The 21,940-nt window shown below is 42.1% G+C and overlaps 1 protein-coding gene across 1 annotated transcript; it reads right to left on the bottom strand.

The window, feature by feature from the left end:
• Window positions 1–5,400: 5,400 nt before the first annotated feature.
• LOC139214189 (neurofilament heavy polypeptide-like) lies at window positions 5,401–21,940 on the bottom strand. Its single transcript, XM_070844956.1, has 15 exons — window positions 21,802–21,940; window positions 20,435–20,490; window positions 18,661–18,827; window positions 18,429–18,586; window positions 16,111–16,335; window positions 15,242–15,394; window positions 14,015–14,105; window positions 11,369–11,412; window positions 11,097–11,163; window positions 10,005–10,691; window positions 9,709–9,892; window positions 6,986–7,329; window positions 6,478–6,554; window positions 6,201–6,245; window positions 5,401–5,770 (listed from the first exon to the last, which is right to left on the bottom strand). The coding sequence occupies exons 1-14, from the start codon at window positions 21,904–21,906 to the stop codon at window positions 6,207–6,209; spliced, it is 2,397 nt and encodes a 798-aa protein (XP_070701057.1). The 5' UTR covers window positions 21,907–21,940; the 3' UTR covers window positions 5,401–5,770; window positions 6,201–6,206.

The raw sequence follows: 21,940 nt of genomic DNA, 5'->3' as shown, positions 1-21,940 counted from the left end.
ATGTGGGTGCGATTGTCACATTGTTGGCTTGAAAAGTTGCAGAAGTTGTCTGCGATGGTGGTGATTGGATGCACCTTTTCCAATGTTGGAAAGCTGTCGAGGAGAGTTTTCGGTGCTGCCCGGTGTCCTCGGTTATTCCAGCCAGCTGAAATGGCGCCAGAGTGAGTTGAATGACCCCAGTTAGAGTTTAGTTTCTTAGCCACAGTTTGACCAAATAAATGGCTGTTCATCAAACCTGCAAACATTCAGTACAGTAGCGGCATGTTGGGCTGCCTCGAGGTTTTATAGGTGTCCCTATTGAAATCTTTCATTGTTAAACAATACACGTGCTCAGGCTCCCACTTGAATGCACATAATGTCGTTTTCTGCGGACAAAGCCATCAGCAATACGGTGCATTATGCATATTCCTAATTACCGTAGAAAGACGTCAGTTTTGCATATTTCTGCCTTTCATTGTGCTGCAGTGTGCAACAGTAGAAAGGTTCATTATGAGCGCATATTTTCATTAACTCTAATGTCCAGGTAATGAGAGTTTCTACTTGTTCTCTCTCCAGCCACCTCAGGGAGTATTTACGCAGGTGAAGAAATAAATGCCCCAATACATTGGTCCTTTAGTGCTGATTTAAGCTAAATGTGTTCAAATTGTACAGCGTTCAATAGTGAAGCACCTCTGGCTCTGATAAACGCTTTTTTCTTCTCGAGCTGCTGGCTGTGCCGGCTGCTTCTCACTCTCCCACCTCCCTATCTCCTCCCCAATTTTTCCTGTAATTACACATAATTGCTTTTCTGCGTCGAACATCATTCACGCGGATAATCTCTCATTTGTCATAGTGAGAAAAATGAATGTTAGATTACATAGATTTACACTTTAATGGAGCTTGGCGTACTTTGTAGCACAAACGTGCTACGTTCTGCCTGCCGCGCGTGCTTCTGCAAGGCGCTTTAGTGTTTTTGAACGATTTGAAGCTAATCACATTTTCAATAAATCCCAATTTGATGCCACTGGAGTGATAACATGAAGAGTATTTTCTATAAAATGTTCCAGTTAGCAGAGATCAAGGTTTACGCTGAAGAGACTTTGTCAAACTATCAACCTTCATTTTATGAGTCCTGTATTTTAAATGTTCTACATTATTATTTAACAGTGACCCCAATGGGAGCTGACTCAGTGAGATGTATATGCGGTTGTGTGCATTTCAAGCTCCAGCTTTTAGAAACTCTTAACGGCCGTCACGTAAAGTGGGATAAAACTTAGTTTAAACCTAAATGACTACTTTTAATTAAACTCAACTCACATTCTCTGAGTCGAAAACATAGTGTGTCCTCCTGAAAATGTGTTGTTTATCATCAGAAGACAAATGTGTGTCTGTTTTAGCAGCACTTTTCTTATTTGTTTTCAGGAGAAACCACACCACTGTACCCAGAACCAGCAGGAAATCCAGTGAAATGAACCAAACTAAAGGTACTATTTATTTTGTTATTATTATTTTTGAATCTAAAAATGATGTCTGAAGTATTAACTTTTCTAAAACGTACATCACTCAAAATCAACAAGCAGTAATTATTGCTTCCTCACTATTATTTCTTGTTTATGTGACACTCTTTACTTGGCTGTTAAAAAAGCCACTTTTGCATAGATATTGTCTGCAGTACCTGTACTGGCTCTAAGGGCTAGGATGTGATCCTACGGTTACAATAATCTGATTTGATTGTGCTATTGTATTATGCAGTTTTATTCAAAATAATGAATTAAATGTGGGAGTTTGAATTGTTTGAAAACATAAGATTATATTGATTATCTTTAGTAATCTCTACTGGTGCAAATTACAAGCAATGTTAGTAATTCTGACTCCTACAGTATTGCACATGGACTGTTTCGTTAACATATCACGGATGTGATGACACCATCAATGGTGACGTGAACAGTAGAAATGAAATAACAGTGACCACTGACAAACTCATCTCCTGTGGTTTACTGTCTAAATAGCATTTTAACCTGTTATTCCCTTATCATGGGCTCATCAGGTCAAACCTACAGAATATTTTGTGTATCATCAGGACAGAAGTGTCTTTATGAACTTAAGAAATGTGTTACATTGAATATACTCCTATAACTCCTCTAATCTGAAGATACTTTAAATCTAAAAACAGAACAGTGACGAAGGAACCAATGAAAAGCCTTTTGTTGTTTTAATGGCTAATGGTTATCAAAAACCCATCATGTTTTGACTGCTTAAGTCTTCATCAGGACTAACAAATGTGTGGCCTCAAATGTGTGGCCTCACCTATCCAGTAACAGCAGCCAACTGGAGGAATAACTTGAAGGTTTTCCAAAGTTTGAGTTATGTTTGTTTCTTAAGAAAGCAGTTACTTATTTCTGTTGGTGAAATGTGATCACTGGCACATAAGCTGCTGCCTCTTCACCCCCTGAGCTAAACATATTTCAGGGTTTAGATGGTTCACTAATGGTGGTTGCTTTTGAATTTGTCTCCAGTTGAATCACTAAAGTCTTAATTTGTTAAAAAGGTCTGACGCTGAATTCACCTTGTGCTCCTTTTTACAGCAGCCCAACAAACAGATCTGTTAGAGAGTAACGCTTCACTCTTTGGAAGTCAACTCAATTGTCACTTTTCGAGAAACATTTGTATTGGAAAAAACAATTCCAGGCCAAAAATCATCAGAAAACAGAATGAAATGTGAATTTACATGAGATAGAAAAACACCTTTTTAACTGTTTCTTTTTGGCTGGTTTTCACAGGATTTCTCAATGACACCTAAGAAATTGTTCCAGTCACATAAACTTTGTTGTTTGATTTAATAACAGACCAGACTTGAAGACTTTCTCCTCAGGTCTCTTAAGTTGAACAGAACAACTGTTTAGATCTCACAAACGGTTGAAACCGAGCAACATATTCTCATTTGTGTTTGGTTTCAGGTGAAAGTTGTTTGCGTCGGAGACAGCGAAGACCTCTGGTGAGTAAACAGACACTGCGGACCAAAAACCTGCAGTGTTTCTTCTAACGGATTCATGAATCATTAACAGTATCAACTGTAAACTTTTAACTTTTGTCTCCTCTGAAGCTCAGAGCCCAAAACAAACTCTGTCTAGTTCACCAATGTGTGGTATGAATATGAATTGTAATACATTTTAAAGTGTAGTTCTCAAAAAGGACCCTGATGTTACTTTGTTCCAGCGAGAAACAAATCCAACATAGATTCTAAGAGGAACTTGTAATGACTACTAACTATAGAATGTCAATTTAGATCCATATTAACTATTGCGTTCCTGTGATCAGAGATGATTTGTAAACTTTTCCTTCTGTGAAATGTGCAGGTTTAATGTCTAGTTTTTCCAAAAAGACATCCATTTTTATCAGGCTAGCGTGAAGAAATCAGCGAATAACTATGTATTTGACTAAATGACTTGTTATAGGCCACAACGCATAGTAATTTCTCAGTCACTGTTCTATACCTTAACATAGATAAGATGTTTGAAATGTGTTTCATGTTAACTTAAAATCCCCGAGTCTGAAATAGTCGATGTATATATCAACAACGAGCAGATAGATGTTCCCATCATAGGACGATTGAAGACAAGTGTGTTAATAGTTGTCAAGAGGGATGAAAATGTTGTGCACTGACAATGCATGTGTCCAATGAGATTTAGAAATCTTTGGCTTAAGTTGACGTGACGACATAATAATTGTGTTAACTCCCAGATTAACACTTGAACACGGCACGTGAACCCGAAAAAACACTGCTACGGCCAAATGAAAGCTGTTTCTGAGTTTTATTTTCTTTGACAAATGTTGGTCCTCGGGAACAGCAAGAAATGTCCAAGTAGTGAAACTTGTTAATATTCCCCCCAAGCAACAAGACTGAATCAGATGCATAGTTAATACCTCACGGCATTCTACAGAAAAACAGTGTAAACAGAACTCGGTAAACAAAACCGTTTCCAAAAAAACAAAAAAAAACAGAATTTCACAGCTTTATGACTGAAAGTAAAAACAATGTGTATGTAACATGAGTTTCTTCCTCCAAAACCAAACTACATAATACTACATAGAAAAATGTCAAACTATGAACATGAGGTCATTAACACTTGATTGAAAGAAAATGTGTTCCTTTCTTGCTCCGACATGACCTGTTTTTCAAATGTCAGTTTCACAGCTTAAAGCTCATCAGCACAGAGACGTAGACGCCAACAACACATTGAGTGTTGCTGAAATCTATTTCCAGGAAGACAAATAGATCTCATTCGAGTTAGCCTTCCAAATGTCCATCACTTGTGGTAAACCAAATCTTTCTAGCAGTAGCAATAATTTGTACTGCATGTCCTCATGACTTTGTCATCTTTGTATTTGACACAAACCAAAATGTGTTTGTAGCTCCAATTTTTCTAAAACTGTCAAGTCCAGAAAGTGACTTCCAAACAAGTAAAAGTGATCAACTTTGGGGTTTGAGGGAGTCAAAAAAAAAAAGGCCATTGTTATTTCCTAGAGGCAAGGCAAGTTTTCTATCAATGTATTGTAAAAGCAATTGACAGATGAATGTTAAAGTTAATTGTAGCCCAAGTTGAAATGATGTTTAGCTTCAATTGGAGAATAAAGCACTGCCAAGTGTTGTTTAGTACTTGATCTTCCAAGGTAATATGTGATATCAAGCAGCCCTCAGAGAACTGATTTGGTTGCATTAAACTTGGGTGGAGCCTCCAGTTAAAAGGGAGAAGTGATGAATAGGTTAATATCAGTCTAGTTGTTCTTTGTCTTTGAGGGTAGTTGTTGTATTTTGAAAGCCAGGCTTGTACTTTTGTAGGGTTGTAATTGACTAGTAGCTCCAAAACGGGCTGCAATGGCAGTGACGTACCGCTTGAGTCAAACACTAACACAAACTAACTAAGTAACTGATCAGGGCAGCAGTCGATTGGCAACTCCCATCTTGTGTGAGCTAAAATGAATGTTTTTGTCAATCGAGCGCGGCGGCTTTGCGTGGAGCGATCTGACTGTTTCTCGTTAAACAAATAGGATGTTACGTGCCCCGTCTGTAAGGATCCAGCAATTGTAATTTCCATTCCAGCTGCTGTAATGTAATTGTTTTGGGCTAATAATGTCATGCAGTTAAAATCCCACAGTTTGTGTACTTATCAGCCACTGTGGCATTTGACCTAGTTTGTTTTCCAACTAAGTTTTGAGGTCACCGATAAACAGAGTAGTAACAAAGCAGGACTATTTCCCTTGTATAAATCTGTATCTTAGTCATAATTGATCCCAAAAAAATCAAATTGAAATCAAGTTGTATATTTCTTTCCAAAATTATTTGGGCAACAGATCAGTCTTTTTAAAGCCCCATCAGTACTGGGCTCAGATCTTGTATCAGCCAGGCTGTAGTGGGCAAGTCATTATTGAGTGCTAAGGTCAAGTCCATGATATTATTAACAACTTGACAATGTCTCTGTTAGCAGCTCTTTTCCCCCAGAGCTGCACTCCGTTTGAAACTAAAAGTCTAATCTGCTGAAGGGGTTTTAACTTGTAATCACGTTTGCGCTGCGGGCGTATGTGAGAGGAATTATTTTTCACAGTTTAAGTCAAACAGGACTTAACACTGATGTTCCCACTGAACTCTCTCCAAGATGCAAGTCATCTCCCAGAAGCAGAAAAAAACAAAAAAGAGTAAAGGCACTAACATTGAGTAGATTGTCCTGTTGGTTTTGGGCTTTCAGGTGTAAAGGTTCAATGGCTCTCCCTCGACGTCTGAACAGAGAAAATACTGGGGGGGTGAAAAAGAAATCCTCATTAAAGCACAATGAGACACATGATGTGTTTCCAGAAACTTTGATTTGTGGGTTTGTCAGTAATGTTTTATTCTGTTTCACTGTGATTTTCTCATTGAGTTTTTATTGTCGACCATTTCTGAAAAGCAATCCCCCCAGAGGGCACAGTAAGGTTTGTAACGTCCATCTCAGCAAATGTTTTGTATTTTCAATCACAGGTGAGACGATCCACGAAGAAGTGCTTTCAACACGTCATTTCACACAGACAATACTGTGAAACTTGCTGAGCACTGTCCATCATTTTGGAGCCCATTTGAAATGGGTTGTAGTACATTAAGAGCCTTGAAGAAACGAGCCTTTGTATTACTACCTTTCTCTTCCTATTTCAGCAGAAAGCAGAGAGGGAAATGTTGAGTAGCAACTTACTCTGATTTAATCCGAGATGATGGTCTTTTTGGAGGCTTTCTTTTTCTGAAAATGAAGGAGGAAAAAGAACATGTTTCAAAGGAAAGTGCAGAAATGTTGAGTGTGTCCTTGTGGTAATTATTGTGCGGGGACACTTGCGGTTTATTTTCTAATGGCCTTTGACAGTTTGTGGGTCAAATTCCAGCACAGCAACAGTAACCCTTTGCATGTAAATCTGTGAGAATGAAGCCTTTAACGTACGTATTGTTGTTTAACGTCAGATCTGTCTGTTTCTTACCACAGGCTTAGCAGGAGGAGCTGGTTTGTCTGCAGCAGCTACCGTGTCCTCCGGTTTAGCCTTTAATCTGTTCTTCTCTGTGAAAATGAGGCAGCACAAAGCATGTTGAAGTTATCATGTGTCATCTACACAGTAAGTACCACATTTGTGTAAGCGCTGCAGCCTTTTCTGTTAAATTTCTACCAAAGGCGACTTTAACGCTCAGGCCAGCGTTTAGTATGAGAGGCCTAAAGACACTTTTCTTCTCTCTGTGATGTTTCAACACTGTATTGTCCTCTGCTGTATTTTGAAATTGTCGTCATTGGAAGACAGGAGTCCAGTTCTTTTCAAAATGTGCTAAATATACCTGTCAAGAGATGTCCCACATGTTGTAGGTGGTTAGTTGATAAATAAGTGTTAATCATTAAACAGTTGCTGTTTTAGGGTGTTATCATTGTCTGGATTTAGAATTAGTGGTTGTGTAAAAGTCGAAAATGAAAGAAGTAAAGTAACAAACAAAGTGTCTCACTCTTTTTCTTTGCAGGTACATCCTGGTTCACAGTGATGGCAGCTGAAGTTTCTGTTGTCTCCTCCTCTTTTCCAGCTTTCATTTTCTTCTTCTTCTTCTTCTCTTTCTTTGAAAGTGGCGACGCGTCAGCCTCAGGAAGCTCAGCGTCGTGTGTGCTGGCCATGCTGCTTTCATCCTCCACTTTGACCAATCTCTTCTTTTTCTTCTTGTCCTTTGTCTTTGGCGGTTGGTTTTCCTTTGAGGAATTCTCTTCTTGCTCGGTGTTAATTTTCATCCTCTTTTTCTTCTTTGGCGCGCCGTCCTCCTGGGCGGGATCGGTTTGAGGTCTTTTGGCTGGTTTTTGTCTGAAAAAAGCAAAAGTGTCATTTCCCTTTAGAAGAAATGTTCACAGTACAGTCCCTGACAAGTGTTTTTGCTTAGTGAAGTTGTTGGAACAACCAATAATAACTTGACTTGTAGTTGATCAATTGGAATGTGAAATGGCTTGTACGAAAGGCAAAGGCCTCTGGATTGTGTGTATTGTATCCAAATAAGGTTTAGTATCATTCATAGATTTTTCTCAATAAATTAGAAGAGAAAGGTCAGATTTGGCTTGGACAAAAGTCTTGTCGCATTCCAAAAAGTCTGGTAGAAATGCTATTGTATTTGGAATCCACAAACACGCTCCAATAACACGACAGCATAAAGCTACGGTCCCTTGGGAAAAGGCATTAATATCGCGTACGAGGACCGCATCCATCTGGCTCGGCAACGATTTGTTGACGAAGTCATCTGGAATGGTAAAGAAAGCAGTCTTGCGGGACTCCCAGAGTTGCTCAAGATAGTTTGGTTTCATGTTCCAAGCCTCCTCCTTCATCTTCCCCCAGACATGCTCAATAATGTGCATGTGTGGCGACTGGCCTGGCCAACGGTAGAGCACCTTGACCTTCTTTGCTTTCAGGAACTTTGATGTGGAGGCTAAAGTACGAGGAAGCGTGCCATCCTGCTAAAGAATGTGCCCTCTGTTGTGGTTTGGAATGTAGTGGGCAGCAAGAATGCGTTGATATTTCAGACTGTAGATGTCGCCATCCACTCTGCAGAGGTCTGGCACACCCCCATACCACGATTTGTCCTCCACCAAACTTGAGTGTTTTTTGTGTGAATCTTGGGTCCACACGGGTTCTGATGGGTCTTCTGCAGTTGAATGGATGATTCATGTGAAAAATCTACCTTGTGTCACTTGTCCTCCGTCCATCCTTTCACCAAGCTGATGATCAGCACTTTGTGTGCTTGAATGTTTGGCACGTTGTGAGAGGTCAGGTGGCACTTGAGACCAGGGTGCGGTGTGCTGGGGTTCTTTTTCGACACACCTGGGAATGTGTTAATGACAGTATTTGTCACAGGTGAAGCTCTAACCTGTGATTGGTTGGATCGTTTAAAGGCCTGACAAGACTTGAGTCCAAGCCAAATGTGACCTTTGTCTTCTAATTAAATGATAAGTCACCACATGTGTCATTAATTAGCCAAAAGCTCACTGGGTGTGTTTGCTGCAGCGAAGGTGCTGAGTGAAATCTCAAACCAAAAGGTGGCCAGGAGATTTTTGTGTGTGCCAAATAGTCAGATGCCCCCCCTCCCGGCCCACTGTATATACGTCAAGTACGGAACAAGGGTTAGAAATATCCAAAAGAAGGGTTCCCCGATTCGAGAAGCTCCGAAATGTGGATTCGGGGAGCGCGGGGGTCCCGCGTTCCGTGCCCTGCTGTACGGTGAGTGTACGAGAGTATCGGTACACCGTGCGGGGGCACGGAACGCGGGACCCCCGCGCTCCCCGAATCCACATTTCGGAGCTTCTCGAATCGGGGAACCCTTCTTTTGGATATTTCTAACCCTTGTTCCGTACTTGACGTATATACAGTGGGCCGGGAGGGGGGGCGACTATCACTTATCTAAAACTATGTGTACAAAACTCGTCCCTGAAAAAGTGCCCATCCAGGCAAAGTGTCAGAGCGCCAACATCACTACAGCTAAACTACAACTCCCTCTCCCGTGGTGAGCGGCATCCTCCTGCCTACTAAACATGCAACACCTGCTGACAAACCCCAGCGCTGTTGGCTTAACGACAGAGGACTCCTGCCTTTTCCCTGATGGTCTGAAAGCAAGAAAGAGCCAGCGAAAGAGTGCAGCCAGTGTGTCCATAGAGCCAAAAATGACTCATCAAACACTTTCAAAGATTCACAATTGTTATGCATCACTAAACTGTTCTTGGCTACACTATAGTGCATGTCACACATTTTTGGACAGGAGAAATGCCTTTCTTCAAAATGACTGCTATTGTTAGACACTGCCTGAATATATTGATGGATGCTTGATTTGCACTTTTTGACTGGAAAAACGGTCTCCATTTCTTTTCATAGTTCAAGTCTTTGGAAATTATTTGTCTGTTTTCCAATACAATATCAAGCTAAAGCATTTGGCCATTACCATGATAAGGAGACTCCACAACACAGTCTTTTGGTGTCAAAAGTCACTGGAAACAGTAAAGGGGGACTGAGGTGGATGTCTTCAGATTTCACTATTGCCCATCACTTTGGGGACTTTCAACTTCGTACTTAAATAGGAACACAGTTTCCAGATCTCACTAAGTCTTAGCGCTGACAATCTTGCATCCATTTACTACAAACAAAGCAGCAGGAACAAGTACGGGATGTGACATTTTAACTAGGACTCAAAGTAAGCCCGCTCACTTCTTTCGGCCTGACGGCTTCGTGCTCCCTGCTGTGGTCTCGGTCTGTCCCGAAGTGCCGCTGCTGCTCTTCTTCCCCTTGCTCTTCTTCTCTTTCCTCTGGAGCCTCAGTCTCTTTTTCAGGCTCAACTTCTTCCTCACACGGCTTTTCTTTTGGCCAGAGGAGAGCACAGAGGAGTCTCCCTCTGAAGGTGGAGAAAAAAAGGGGACGCATGCAAAACACAGGCCTCCTCTTTAACAACGCCACAGACAGAGCAGTGTCAACATTTCAGTCAGTCAAGTACATTTTCACTTTACCTTCAGCCTCCAGCTCCTTTTCTACATCTTGGTCGCCACCTGCTGGGATTTCCTCAGACTGCACCTCCTCTGTGTCTTGGCCTCCCTCCTTTTTCCTCTTTTTCTTCTTCTTCTTCTTCTTCTTCTCTGCCATCTCTGACAGACTCCCAGGATCCTCCTCCGCTACTCCGGCTTCGCTCTCCTCCTCCACCACATCTCCTCCCTTATTCTTTTTCTTTTTTATTTCATTTTCCAAAACAGTGACAGGCGCTCCCTCTTCTTTCTCTTCCGCTTCGTCTCTCGCCCTTTTCCTTTTCTTTGCCTTCTTCTTCTCTGATGATGAAGTCACCACGTTGTCATCATCCTCCTGCTGCAGCTCCTCTTCTTTCTGCTCCTTCTCTACTCTCTCTTTGGCTTTCTTTTTCTTTTTGCCAGTCTTGCTGGTAAGAGGAGATTCACTGGGTGTATCTGTGGCAGAAGCATCTGTGCTCGCTGCGTCTGCACTCGGCGTCTCTATGTTCTTTTGGCTCTTCTTCTTCTTCTTTTTGGGACTTTGGTCGTCTTTGTGGGACTCGGCAGCCTCGTCCGGGAGCGGCTGACTCATTTCTCCCTCGGCTGCTTCGCTGTCTTCCGCTCCGATGTTGAGGATGATGGAGACCTCTGGTTCCGCTGGCTCTTCCTCGGCCGCCGCCGTCGTCTTTTCTACAACTGAACGGGAAGGCGGTGAACATTTTTCTACCTCTTATTGAAAATGGATAGCAGGTAGCAATGGAAAGTAAGAGCAGTTTACAAAGCAACTATTTCTTTTTTTTACTTTGGGTGGATGAAAACATTTACACGCATACAAAAACCCAAGATGGAAGATTTACAAACAACTCAAAAAAATGTTTTGGAACACGTCAGTAAGATCACCTACAGATTGCATTCATATCAGGGTTATGCACAAATAACACATTTGACAATCTGCTGCTTTCAATTGAGAAACAAACATTCTACCTTTAACCCATTAAAGGTTCCACATAAAAAGTTGGCCAAAGTTTGAGTGAGCTTCACGAGCATCCCAAGCACAGTGTACTGGAGAAGAGCTGTGTGACGTGTTTTAATGAGTGTTACCGGTGTCTGCGACGGGGAGGTCAGCAGCGTCACCTGGGTCCTCTGGGGTTGTTATCGGCTCCTGGGGCTTCGGTGAAGAAACACACGGGAAATAAACACGCACACACACACACATTTAGTGCTAGAATTGCTGCCGACAGCGGAAACGGAATATTAATGGAAACAGAACAGCATATACAAAAAGAAAAAGGCCCAATAACACTGGACATTTCTTTAGTGACTTGACGGGGAGCCAAAAACAACAGTGCCTCCAAAGCAATGTTTTGGGGTACCTTGGATTGCTCCTCTTCCTCTTCTTCTTTTTCACAGTCAGGCTCTGAAAGACATTAAAACACAGTTGCCATTCTGTTGTCTTAATCTAATCCATTCTATCTAGTGCTTCACGAGTTCTTACCAAACGGTAGCCTTCATCCAAACTCCTACACTAGAGCAAAAACACGATTGTTCAAGTTTAATACAATAACATCATCCACAACTCTTACTGCACGTCTCATCAGATTAGGTGCAAATACACTAATCAGAGAGTCAACTTTGACATGCCACCGTGTTCGCTTCGTTAACCAAAGTAGACAATCAATAGCAATGTTTGACCTGATGGTGGCGCTACATGAAAACACACATCATCGCCACAGAGATAGCAATTACAGGAATGTCACAACATTTCATTTCCTCCACACATTTTGACGTCATGTTCACGCAACACATCTGATAAAAAAAAGCCACTGAAGCTCTACTTCCACAGCTTTGACACACGACACTCCTGTTATACCAAACCCGGGAGCACTTTCCCTTCTTTTGGGTTCCAAAATGGGTCCTAGTCATTTCACACCACACATTTGGACTTGTCACTGCAACAACACCACAGGTGGAACTATTTCACCATGGCTCGTTTCAAGCTATTACGGCAGTGCGATATAGCCGTTAATAATGTCATTAGTTGGCCTGACTTTGACATGTCACAATGTCTGCTGGGGAAAAACAGCCATTCTACTTACATTTCTGCACCAAAGTCAGGAATTAATTTCGAACTCTTTGACAAATAATGCAATTGTGCTCCAGAGGACTGGATGTCTCACACTAGTCGTCGCTCCGGTTGGCTTAACAAGTTCCGACAAGCTTAACAAACCCCCTTTCACAAGTTAAGCGAGTGAGCGACATTGTGCAAAACTCCTCTGAAAACAGCTGCCAGAACCGTTTCTCTGGGCTTTGGCAGCAATCCTTCAAATGCTTTACAAGTTTGGCTTTTCTGTGCAAATGCCTCAAGGTAAAACCTTTCACTTTATGTCTTACTTTCTTTTCCATTCCCCTTTTTCTTCAAATAAAATGAAATCGTGCATTCAAAAAGTCACAGACACACAGTGCTGCTGAGAAGAAGAAAATACAGTCACATTCATTTTCACCTATAACATTTGAGAACATTTGTGGAGTTTGAAATGAAACGCAGTAACAAGGCCGTGCCGAGCGGGGAGCTACTTCGCTGGGACTCACTTTTCCAACTTCATTTCCACATCAGTGGATCACTTTTAAAGGTCTGTTCATCCAAATTGCAAAAACAATATTTCAAGTACAAACTGTCAGGAGTTTTCAGAGTGACTATTTCTTCAGTATAAAACAGTTCCAATCAAAACTTGTTCACGCAGAGTTCGGAGAGTTATCCTAAAGAACTGGGACACTGTTTCTGGAAAGAAAGGTTCCTGCTGAAATGATTATCATCTGTGCTATTCACAGGTTTTCAATCAGTTCACCTCCATTATTTAGACCTGAGGTGAAGGCTGAAATCAAATACCTCAAAACAGGAGTGACACATTTTTGGGATCATTTGGATCATCACAACAGGTTTTCTTTACGAACATTAATGAACTCGAAACTTGCCCATTTTAGGAGACAATATCAGTCCGAGCAAGGACACGGTTGGTTTTCCTTTTCCTTTCAAATACAATTTACAACATTTACACGTTTTCTTCTGAATGGAAAGTGTTCATCTGATCAAGGTTAGGACGCGCTGTTGGAAGCAGCTGCTGTGTCAATTAAAATGGATTACAATACAGGCCGTACTTGGAATCAACACAAGAGTATAAAAAGATTCTACTATTTGTTAGAATTAATCATTCGCTGAAATTACTGTTTAAGTAAATAGGTCAAACCTTCCTAATCTTTCGTTATGAGGATTTGCTGCTTTTAATGGATTCAACTTTGTTAGGACAAAAAAAGCTATTGGATGACATTTACTTGGGCTGGGATGACATTTTTTCAATTTTGGGGGGCATTTGATTGAACAAACAATTCATCCGATCATCTGGGAAATAATATGCACATTCACTGACAAAGTCAATGTTTTTGGCCACAAAACTCACAACTCTTTCCACTAACACAACACACATGGCTCTCATTAAATTCTTCTTACATCTGCAACCTTGCAATGACATTTAGGTCAGTGCAACAACATGCAATACCATTTGAAAATCCACTATTCCTGTGAAAACAAACCTGGACATCTGAAAATATCGGACCATCAAGCATCCTTTCTTTACACTTTCAGAAAATATCATACAACACTATTAAGTGCTCTTTCATCAGCAGCTTTGAAACCTGCCTCAGAGGCTCGAGAGAGAGAGAGAGAGAGAGAGAGAGAGAGAGAGAGAGAGAGAGAGAGAGAGAGAGAGAGAGAGAGAGAGAGAGAGAGAGAGAGAGAGAGAGAGAGAGAGAGAGAGAGAGAGAGAGAGAGAGAGAGAGAGAGAGAGGGAGGCAAGCCCCCCCCCCCCAAAACGAACCCTCTGACAGCAGTGTCTCAGCCTCTGAACTGTTTCTTCACAACAGCTTGTGATTCTCATCAGTGCGGTGAGAAAGACACAGAAAAGATGCCGGACGTTACATGTAAAGAACAGCCCGGTCATCACACGTCTATTGGTTGTTCGTACCTGCAGGGGGCGGGGCTTCGCTCTCTGCCAGCTGGTCGTTGGCCTCCTGGGCTGTCAGGTCCGATGCGATGGGCTTGGCCTGGTCAGGCGTCTGCGAGATGAACCGACAGGTCAACGACAGTTTCAAACAGCAGACGTGAAGAGTTTCTCTCGTGATTTTTCTGCAGCTCTTTTTTGTTTCATTTCTCTTTCACATTTTTGCCCCCCTTCCCGACACAGGTGGGATCCTTTCTAGTCAGAGGAAACAAGAACATCTGCCATTTCTCCCATCCTGATTTAAACTTTAGATAGAAAATGAGACCGCGTGATCATCTTGCCGCTAGTACGTGGTCCAGAGACTGTATAAAAAAAAAAGTGGTCGGAGCTTCCGGGTCTGAAAATCCAATCCAGGACTGAAGAGCCTCAAACCTGCATCTCTAATGGCCGGCAGGGGGCGACTCCACTGGCTCCAAAAACAAGTACAATTAACTGCATTTATTACATCAAACATTTCCCTAAGCGCCACTTTTAAGTCTTCTTCATTACAGCATCATGTTCATTTAGTCAATGATGGTCCCATTTTCACTCAAACAGGCCATAAAGCAGGACACGCTCTATGGTGAGACTACCTTGTGACTAACCAATCAAAGACATGTCATGCCAAAGCCTAAACAATCAGAGGCATGGGGAAACAAATGACTCTCACTTCTGGCTCCAAAATCAAGAAGGGGACAGGCATTAAACCGACATGGCTAACCAAACTCCAGGCCTGAGGACAGCAGTCAACAAACCAGTGGCGGCTACATCCATTTCTGTATAGACTATGACATCAACACACACAATTTGCCACCACAGCAATTACAATTAAAAAGCTGCAGCATCTAGCTGTGTAATTGCACATTGCAACCAACTGAGTACCCGTGGCGTAAACCCTTCCCCCTTTGTAGGAGAAGCTATGGTGGCCGGCGAGGATTCACGTCACCGTGCTTTGCCTCTGCAGGAGAGAACTTAACTGTTTAGATAGAAAGAGCTCATTCTAAGCAAATTAACGTCACTCTTAGTTTCAGACGGATAACGCATTACTGATTAGGAATATTATGCTCCATGTCTGCCAATAGATCTTCCCAAATCCTACAAACTGTACCTTTAAATCATATATTTTACTTCTTTTCGGGAACGTTACCACCAAAAATGGTCCACAGATAAATATCCTGCAAACATTAACACAAATATCAGCCAATAGTGCACCTTTGCAGCGCTGCCTTCTTCATCTTCTGAGGAACGCGCTTCGCTGGCCTCCTGAGTGGAGGAAGGCGGTGCCTCTGTTTGACTGACAGCTGTCTGTCCAGACGCTGACGTCTCATCTGTGACCTCGGGGGCGTCTGTGGCCGCTTCTGTCTCCTGGGGAAGGAAAACGGAGCAGAGGGGAGACCGATTCAGGCGGTACAAGTGGCTTATTTATTTCGCCCACTAATTAACATTTTCTCCGCTGCCAACTGCTGCTTTGGTGACATTTAATCCCAAACTTCCACATGCCACAGTATCCTTAAAAACTGCATGACTCAGCAAAGAAAAACGGTTTGCAATCTTTCCCACAGGAAACTACAGAGCACAAACAATGCACCTCAGCCAGGCACACTCCTCTGCCAAATAAGTTTCAGATGTGCAGAAGGTGAGCTGAGGGAACCAAGGCTCTGCTGCTCCAGGAGTCAAGCAGGACTCCTGTCTTTATGAGCTTTGGTTCAAACTAAACATTTCTGCTCATTTCTGGACCCGGCGGAGCAGTTTGTGGAGTAGGGAGAGAATATACAGTACAGGTAGCTGTTTTAAAATAAAAACAGCACCACCAGCATTTCAGAAAAGTTATGAATAATAATCCTTTCCTGTTCAAAGGTAGAAAAAGAAAAGGTGGGCATTGGCGGCAGAGAAAAAGAGGACAAAAACCTGATCAAAGGTTCGACTCCTTGGACAGCTAAGTTGAAATTATAAACTGCCAAAACTGATAAAAAGGTAGGAAAACCTTGGCAGCACTAGTCAAATACTTTGACTTTTTGATGTTTGTCGGAGGAAGGCTCTTGCGCAACCGCATACTGCAGATTCTGCCTCAGGTCACTAACCTGCTCCAGCACATTGTCGTCCCCTTTGCGCTCCTCGGCGCTCTCGCTGTCTAAACCGGCTGGATCGGCGGCCGTGAGCTGATCCTCAGCCTCGTCAGAGGCAGCTTGTCTGGGTTCCACCTGGCTGGGGCCCTCCTGGGAGGGTTCGACCGCTTCCTGAGAGTCTGACAAGTCGGAGCTGGAGCTCTCTGCCTTCGCCTCAGCGGACGCTTCAGCGGGAGCCGACTGTAAAATACGTACGGGGTAACAAAAATAGAGCATTCGGTACGATGCAATACGACATTAGTGGAAAGTGATATAAACACACAGGAGACATAAAAAACCTATAAAATATGTTATTATTACTGCCAACAAATCCCATGAAAACACGAAAACTAACAATATGTTCATCGGCCCCAAAGGTTTTCCACTTAAGATACACATTTTAAACAGTGATAATGAATGCGTGGTAGTTATTTTTAAAAACGGGCGGACGACAGCAGGGTCAAACACTCCTGAAGCAGGAGGAAATGTGCCTATATTCATGGTAACAACAGTGCGGCTCATTGATGTGCGTTCAATAGTGTTTGGACAATAATGGAGCTCTATGGCACAGAGTAATAACAATAATTGTGTCTTGTGCATGTAGGTCAGACTTTATTTGACCGACTGTAGGCAGGAGAACAAAACACTTAAACTCATCCTGCTCTTAATTCTGCTCAGTAGAAACATCTCTATTCTGTTAAAAGTCAGTGCAGCAGCGTGGTGATGTTCCCCGTCTTAGCCGACACAGAGAAATCTGTTAAAATCACAAGTGTTCTGCCATCAGACACAAAGCAAAGTAATCAGGGTTTGGAGACAGGACCACAAAGAGCCAATGACACACTGACAGACACACACACACACACACTTTGTCTCAGAAGATTATCATTCTGTCACACACACAGTTTCTGTCCAAACAGTATTATCTACTGCATCACTGGGCTAACAGAAAAGAACAGAGACAAGACTTGGATGATTTTTTTGCTCTCTCTCTCACACACATACATACGCACGCTTGAAATAACAAACGAGCGTACTAAGGCAAACAGAAACAGGGCAGACGAGTAGACATGAAATGTGTCTGTGTATTTCAGAGGCATACAATAACACTGGAGCTACTGTCCACCTATCAGCACATTATTACAGTGACTGGACAACAGCTATGTGTGTGTGTGTGTTATTGTGAGAGTGGTCATTTCCTGCTGCTTCAAAAATAAGACTAGAGAAAGCTTGTCTTCTCTTTAGTGACTGCTTGTCTCTTCTTTTTTAGTTTCTCCCTCATGCATTTGTCATGACTTTTCATTCTTATTTCCTTTTTGATTCTTTGTTTTCAGTTCAGTTTAGTTTTAGCTTAGTTTCAATTCAGTTTGGGATCTTGCACTTCTGATTAAACTTTGTAAACTTAATTGTCTTTATGGTCTACGTTGGATTACATGTGTACTTTGTAGTAAAAACAGATCTGTTCTGCTGATTCCCGAACAGGAAATGTGTTGCAGAAAACATTACTTTTACTTTACCCACCTATAATATACTATGTCGTGCTTTATTGGCTCCGTTCCCGATCCGAGCTTCTTGTTCCAATTACTCAATAATATAACTTTGAAATGCCTAAATTATCATACCACGTCATCGAATTATTGATATGATGTGAATTAATTTATGGTGTGAATTTAACTTTACCTGGGAGAACACAAACTCCTGAAACTGACACGATCAGCTCGATGGCTTTACGTGGGACGACTTAAATATAAAGAAAGGATTGGCACCTGATTGGGTTAGCCGTTCCTTTAAACGTGTCTGAATCGGCCACAGTCGATAATCGTCGACGGCTAATTAAGGCAATCCTGAGGTCTGACTTGATGCCAAATGTTGTGGCCTGTTTTTTGGGTTGTTTTTTTTTTGGTTTGTTTTTTTTTTAAACTTGGTGGCCACAACTGTCCCTGTCCGTTTGTCCTGCAAATGTCTGTAAGGGCGCCAATCTCATCTCCTGGCAACTGTGGTAAACAGCTGCACTTTGTTGACTCAAGGACTATGCAAGCAGCACATGGCTCATAAAAACAATAAAAAAGTGTGAAGGCATACCAGATTAGGGGGATGGTAATTCTATCAACACGGCGTGAAAATAAAAAGGAAATTTGACTTGGTTTTCTATTTGGTGGCTGCAGCAGCTGGACTTTAATGCAATGCTCAAAACCCACTTCAAAAGGTTCAGGGATTCAAACTAGTAACCTTCCAATCGCAAGTCGCCTTGTCCCAGAGTGTTGCGTCTGTATCGGTGTTTCTGTCAATCGGCTCACCTCTTGCTCTGTTTTCACGTCTTCCTCCTCTTTGCTCCCACAGGGGTCGGGGCTCTTTGTTGCTTTGGCTTCGTCGGCAGGATGCGGCAGCTGCTCAGAGACCATCTCGGCGTCTCCGCCCTCACGGGGAGGCTCTGCAACGGATGACTCGACACAATCTGCAGTCGGTCAGGCGGCTGAACGAGCAAATGTGACGCACGTACCGTAGAGGAAAAACAAACACAACTCTTACCGAGTGGAGGTTTGGTATCCACACTGTTTTGTCCTGTGATGTTGGAGTGTTTGGCGTCTGCGCCCTCTTCTTCTTCGCTGGTGGCTGGTTCTGGTTTGATGCTGTTCTTCTTCAGAGGAGTGGAGTCTTCCGTCTCCTGCTTGGCATCCTGAGCTAGAGAGCACAGCCTGCAACACACACACACACATTTTCATTTCATTTCTTGCTGATTTTGGAAACACCTAAAGTGATTTAGAGAAACCAGAAAGAAATCATAAAGGTGGAATTCAAACATTTGCTATTTAGGATTAGAGAATATTGCCTAGGGACGTCCTGATCGAGTGTTTTTTTTGTCCCTGTTCCTCGTCTCAGATGAATCCCATTCTTATATTTGCCTAAATGTTGATCAAATATGTATCTGACACAGTGAAATAACAGGTGTAGCCTTTTACATTTGGCGCATCTTGGATTTCAAAGGCTTCTCGGTCCTAATAGTGAAGGTAGTTGATCATTTAGAACACTAAATATGTTTTACATTCATTCACACATGCAGTCAAATGTTTGAGATGCAGCGGCCATCTGTCACTAAGGGGAGCAGCGCTGCACCGTTACCAGGCTGAGGTGAACAAAAGTTCAGTAAAGAAAGTACCCCTAGTTCTGCCACATGGGTGTAAATATTACACTATAAAATAGAAAGATGTAGGGGTTGTTTAATAATCAAGGACAATCAAAACAAGTTGCCTTGTTTGAGAAGTTAAACCTCCAAAGTGACAGTCTGATGGACACTTGATGGTGTTATTGGTTAGTATAAAGTGGTTAAATATGCAGATTTTTGTATGCTGAAACAGGACACTGTGGTGAATACTATGCTGCATGGATTTAGGACACACTTTATCTGCCTTATAAGTGGTCAAAGCCAAGATGAATTCCTGATGAGTGAACCAGAGTCCAATGGGTTTCATGACGTTTTTATTGCAAAAACTAATCGAGGACCAAATCGGCTGTCAAGCAGCCGAGAACTACAGATGCCAATATGTGAATCTCATGATGAGGAATCTCCAAAATGTTAACAGAGGAAACGATCCTGCCAGGGGAAAGTGTTTGTATGTGTCAAATGAGCAGACGGAAGAATTATTTCAACACGAAAACACACTTAGACAAGTTACACACACGCGGGATTTGCATCTTGCTTTGATGAAAGTGTTATATTGTTCACTTTTGGTACAGAAGAGGCTTCAGAGGGTCTTTCGTTGTATATTTGGCCCGGCCAATTTCATTTGGATCATTTTAGTGGAAGACGGACAGTGGGAAATCATAGCAGTGAGTTGAGGTCATTCATTACATCATTTATCTGCTACCCATTTAATCCTTGTCAGGGTGGCGGGGATTTAAAGCCAATCCCAGAATGCACTGGGCAGAAGGCCAGGCAGTCATCCACAGGGTGACTTACACACACGGTGTCCTCAGACTGTGTTCCCTGACGAGTTATCGAAAGCAAGGGCAGAAAATCCAATTATGAATAAACAAAATGGAATAAAAGATGACGATAAGATCATTGTGCATGAAATAAAAACTGTGAAGAGCTAATAAAAGTTTACAGCAAAAACAAGGCACGTCATGCTCCCATAACCAACCTCACAAAAACAAGATCATGGAGTTATTTAGTCTTTAAGGGGTTTTTGGCTGAAATGGATTTATGAGAACATTTAAGAAGACTGTTATTTATTTACTTTACAAACAGGGGCTACAGCTAAAATGTATGTTTAAGGAGAGCAGAATGATATTACTGACTTACTTCATCCATCCTGTGTAGATGTCATGTAGGTTGGAGCTCTCGTCTGCCGTCTCCACCTACACACACACACACACACACACACACACACACACACACACACACACACACACACACACACACACACACACACACACACACACACACACACACACACACACACACACACACACACACATCCAGTGAATAAGGCTGTCTCACGCTTTTGACTGATGCCCTGAACGTTACATCTATAATCAACTATAATCACATGGAAAGAAGGAAATAAAAAAGTTGAAAGAGAAAAAGCAAATTTCCTGCAGTTCATAAGCGGTTCCACTTTGATGCCACATGGTCCCGGAAATGAAATCCATGCAGCAGCATTACTACACAACTCCAAACGGCAGACTGGGAATTCAAAGTTTGGATTGTAAATTATGCTTAAAGTATCAAAAAAAACATGGCATCTAAGAGCGACGGGTTGAATTTTGAGAGAGTTTGGTAGAGAATAGTGTTTAGACCAATTTTCTCTATTGTGGTCTTCCTAAAAACTCCATTAGCAACTTTTGGAAAAAATTAAATAAGATATCAAGTGAGCAGTGCACAGCCTTTTAAACAGCCTCTGAGTGTCCGGTTGCATCATGACTGTGCATTCTGCAACTAACAATTCTTAATCTGGCAACAATATTTTCAAATTGATTTTATTCCAATTTCTAAATCATAAAAATAAAACAGTGAAAGATTTCCATCACAATTTCAAAGAGCCCCATGTGGCATCATCAAATGTCCCATTTTGTCCAACTAACAAATCCCTCAAAATATTGGATTTACTACCAAAAACACTGAACCACTTGGCATGGCTGCTTGAAAAATGACCTGATTCATCATATTATTGCCGATTCATTTTCTGTCAATCATCTAATTGATAAATCATTGCAGCTCTAAAGCATTTAAATAAGAATGACCAACTTTTATCACTTAACACAGCAAAAAACCTAAGGAGATTTTGAATGGGGAGTCAGTGTGCAGCAGCAGGCCTGAAGCAGGGCTGCTTTTACAACCATGCAGCTTCTGTAACATAATGTTCCTTTTCCTCCAGGAGGCCTGAACACGGAGCCATGTGTTGTAACACACACACACACACACAGTCACTGAAAGACTGGCCTGCAGCTCACCGACAGCAACACTGGAGCAAAAACCTCACTGAAATCACATTTATATTTAATTCGGCCTCTTATATAACATGCAAAATGCGTGCGTCCGCTCAAGAAATAGCAATGAAATCGTGAGTTTGGTCAGAAATGACAGGAAACAGCGAGCTAGAGGCCAGTCAGGCTGCATCTGCACTGAACCAGCCTGTAAATGCTGAGGAATCGGACCAAACTTCTTACCTGAGTAACGTGTTTTTCCAGCACCTTAGCGGCCTTTTTGTAGCCGCTCACCTTCAGGTGCTGGTAGATTAAAAACAGCAGAGCGTCGTCCTCCTCCGAGGCCATGCTGACCGACCCACACGGCTGCGAAACGCGAGAA

The sequence above is a fragment of the Pempheris klunzingeri genome, chromosome 15 (assembly GCF_042242105.1).
Source record: "Pempheris klunzingeri isolate RE-2024b chromosome 15, fPemKlu1.hap1, whole genome shotgun sequence".
In the NCBI taxonomy this organism is placed as follows: Eukaryota; Metazoa; Chordata; class Actinopteri; order Acropomatiformes; family Pempheridae; genus Pempheris; species Pempheris klunzingeri.
The sequence above is the reverse complement of the archived record's forward strand: the minus strand, read 5'-3'. Positions and strand labels throughout refer to the sequence as shown.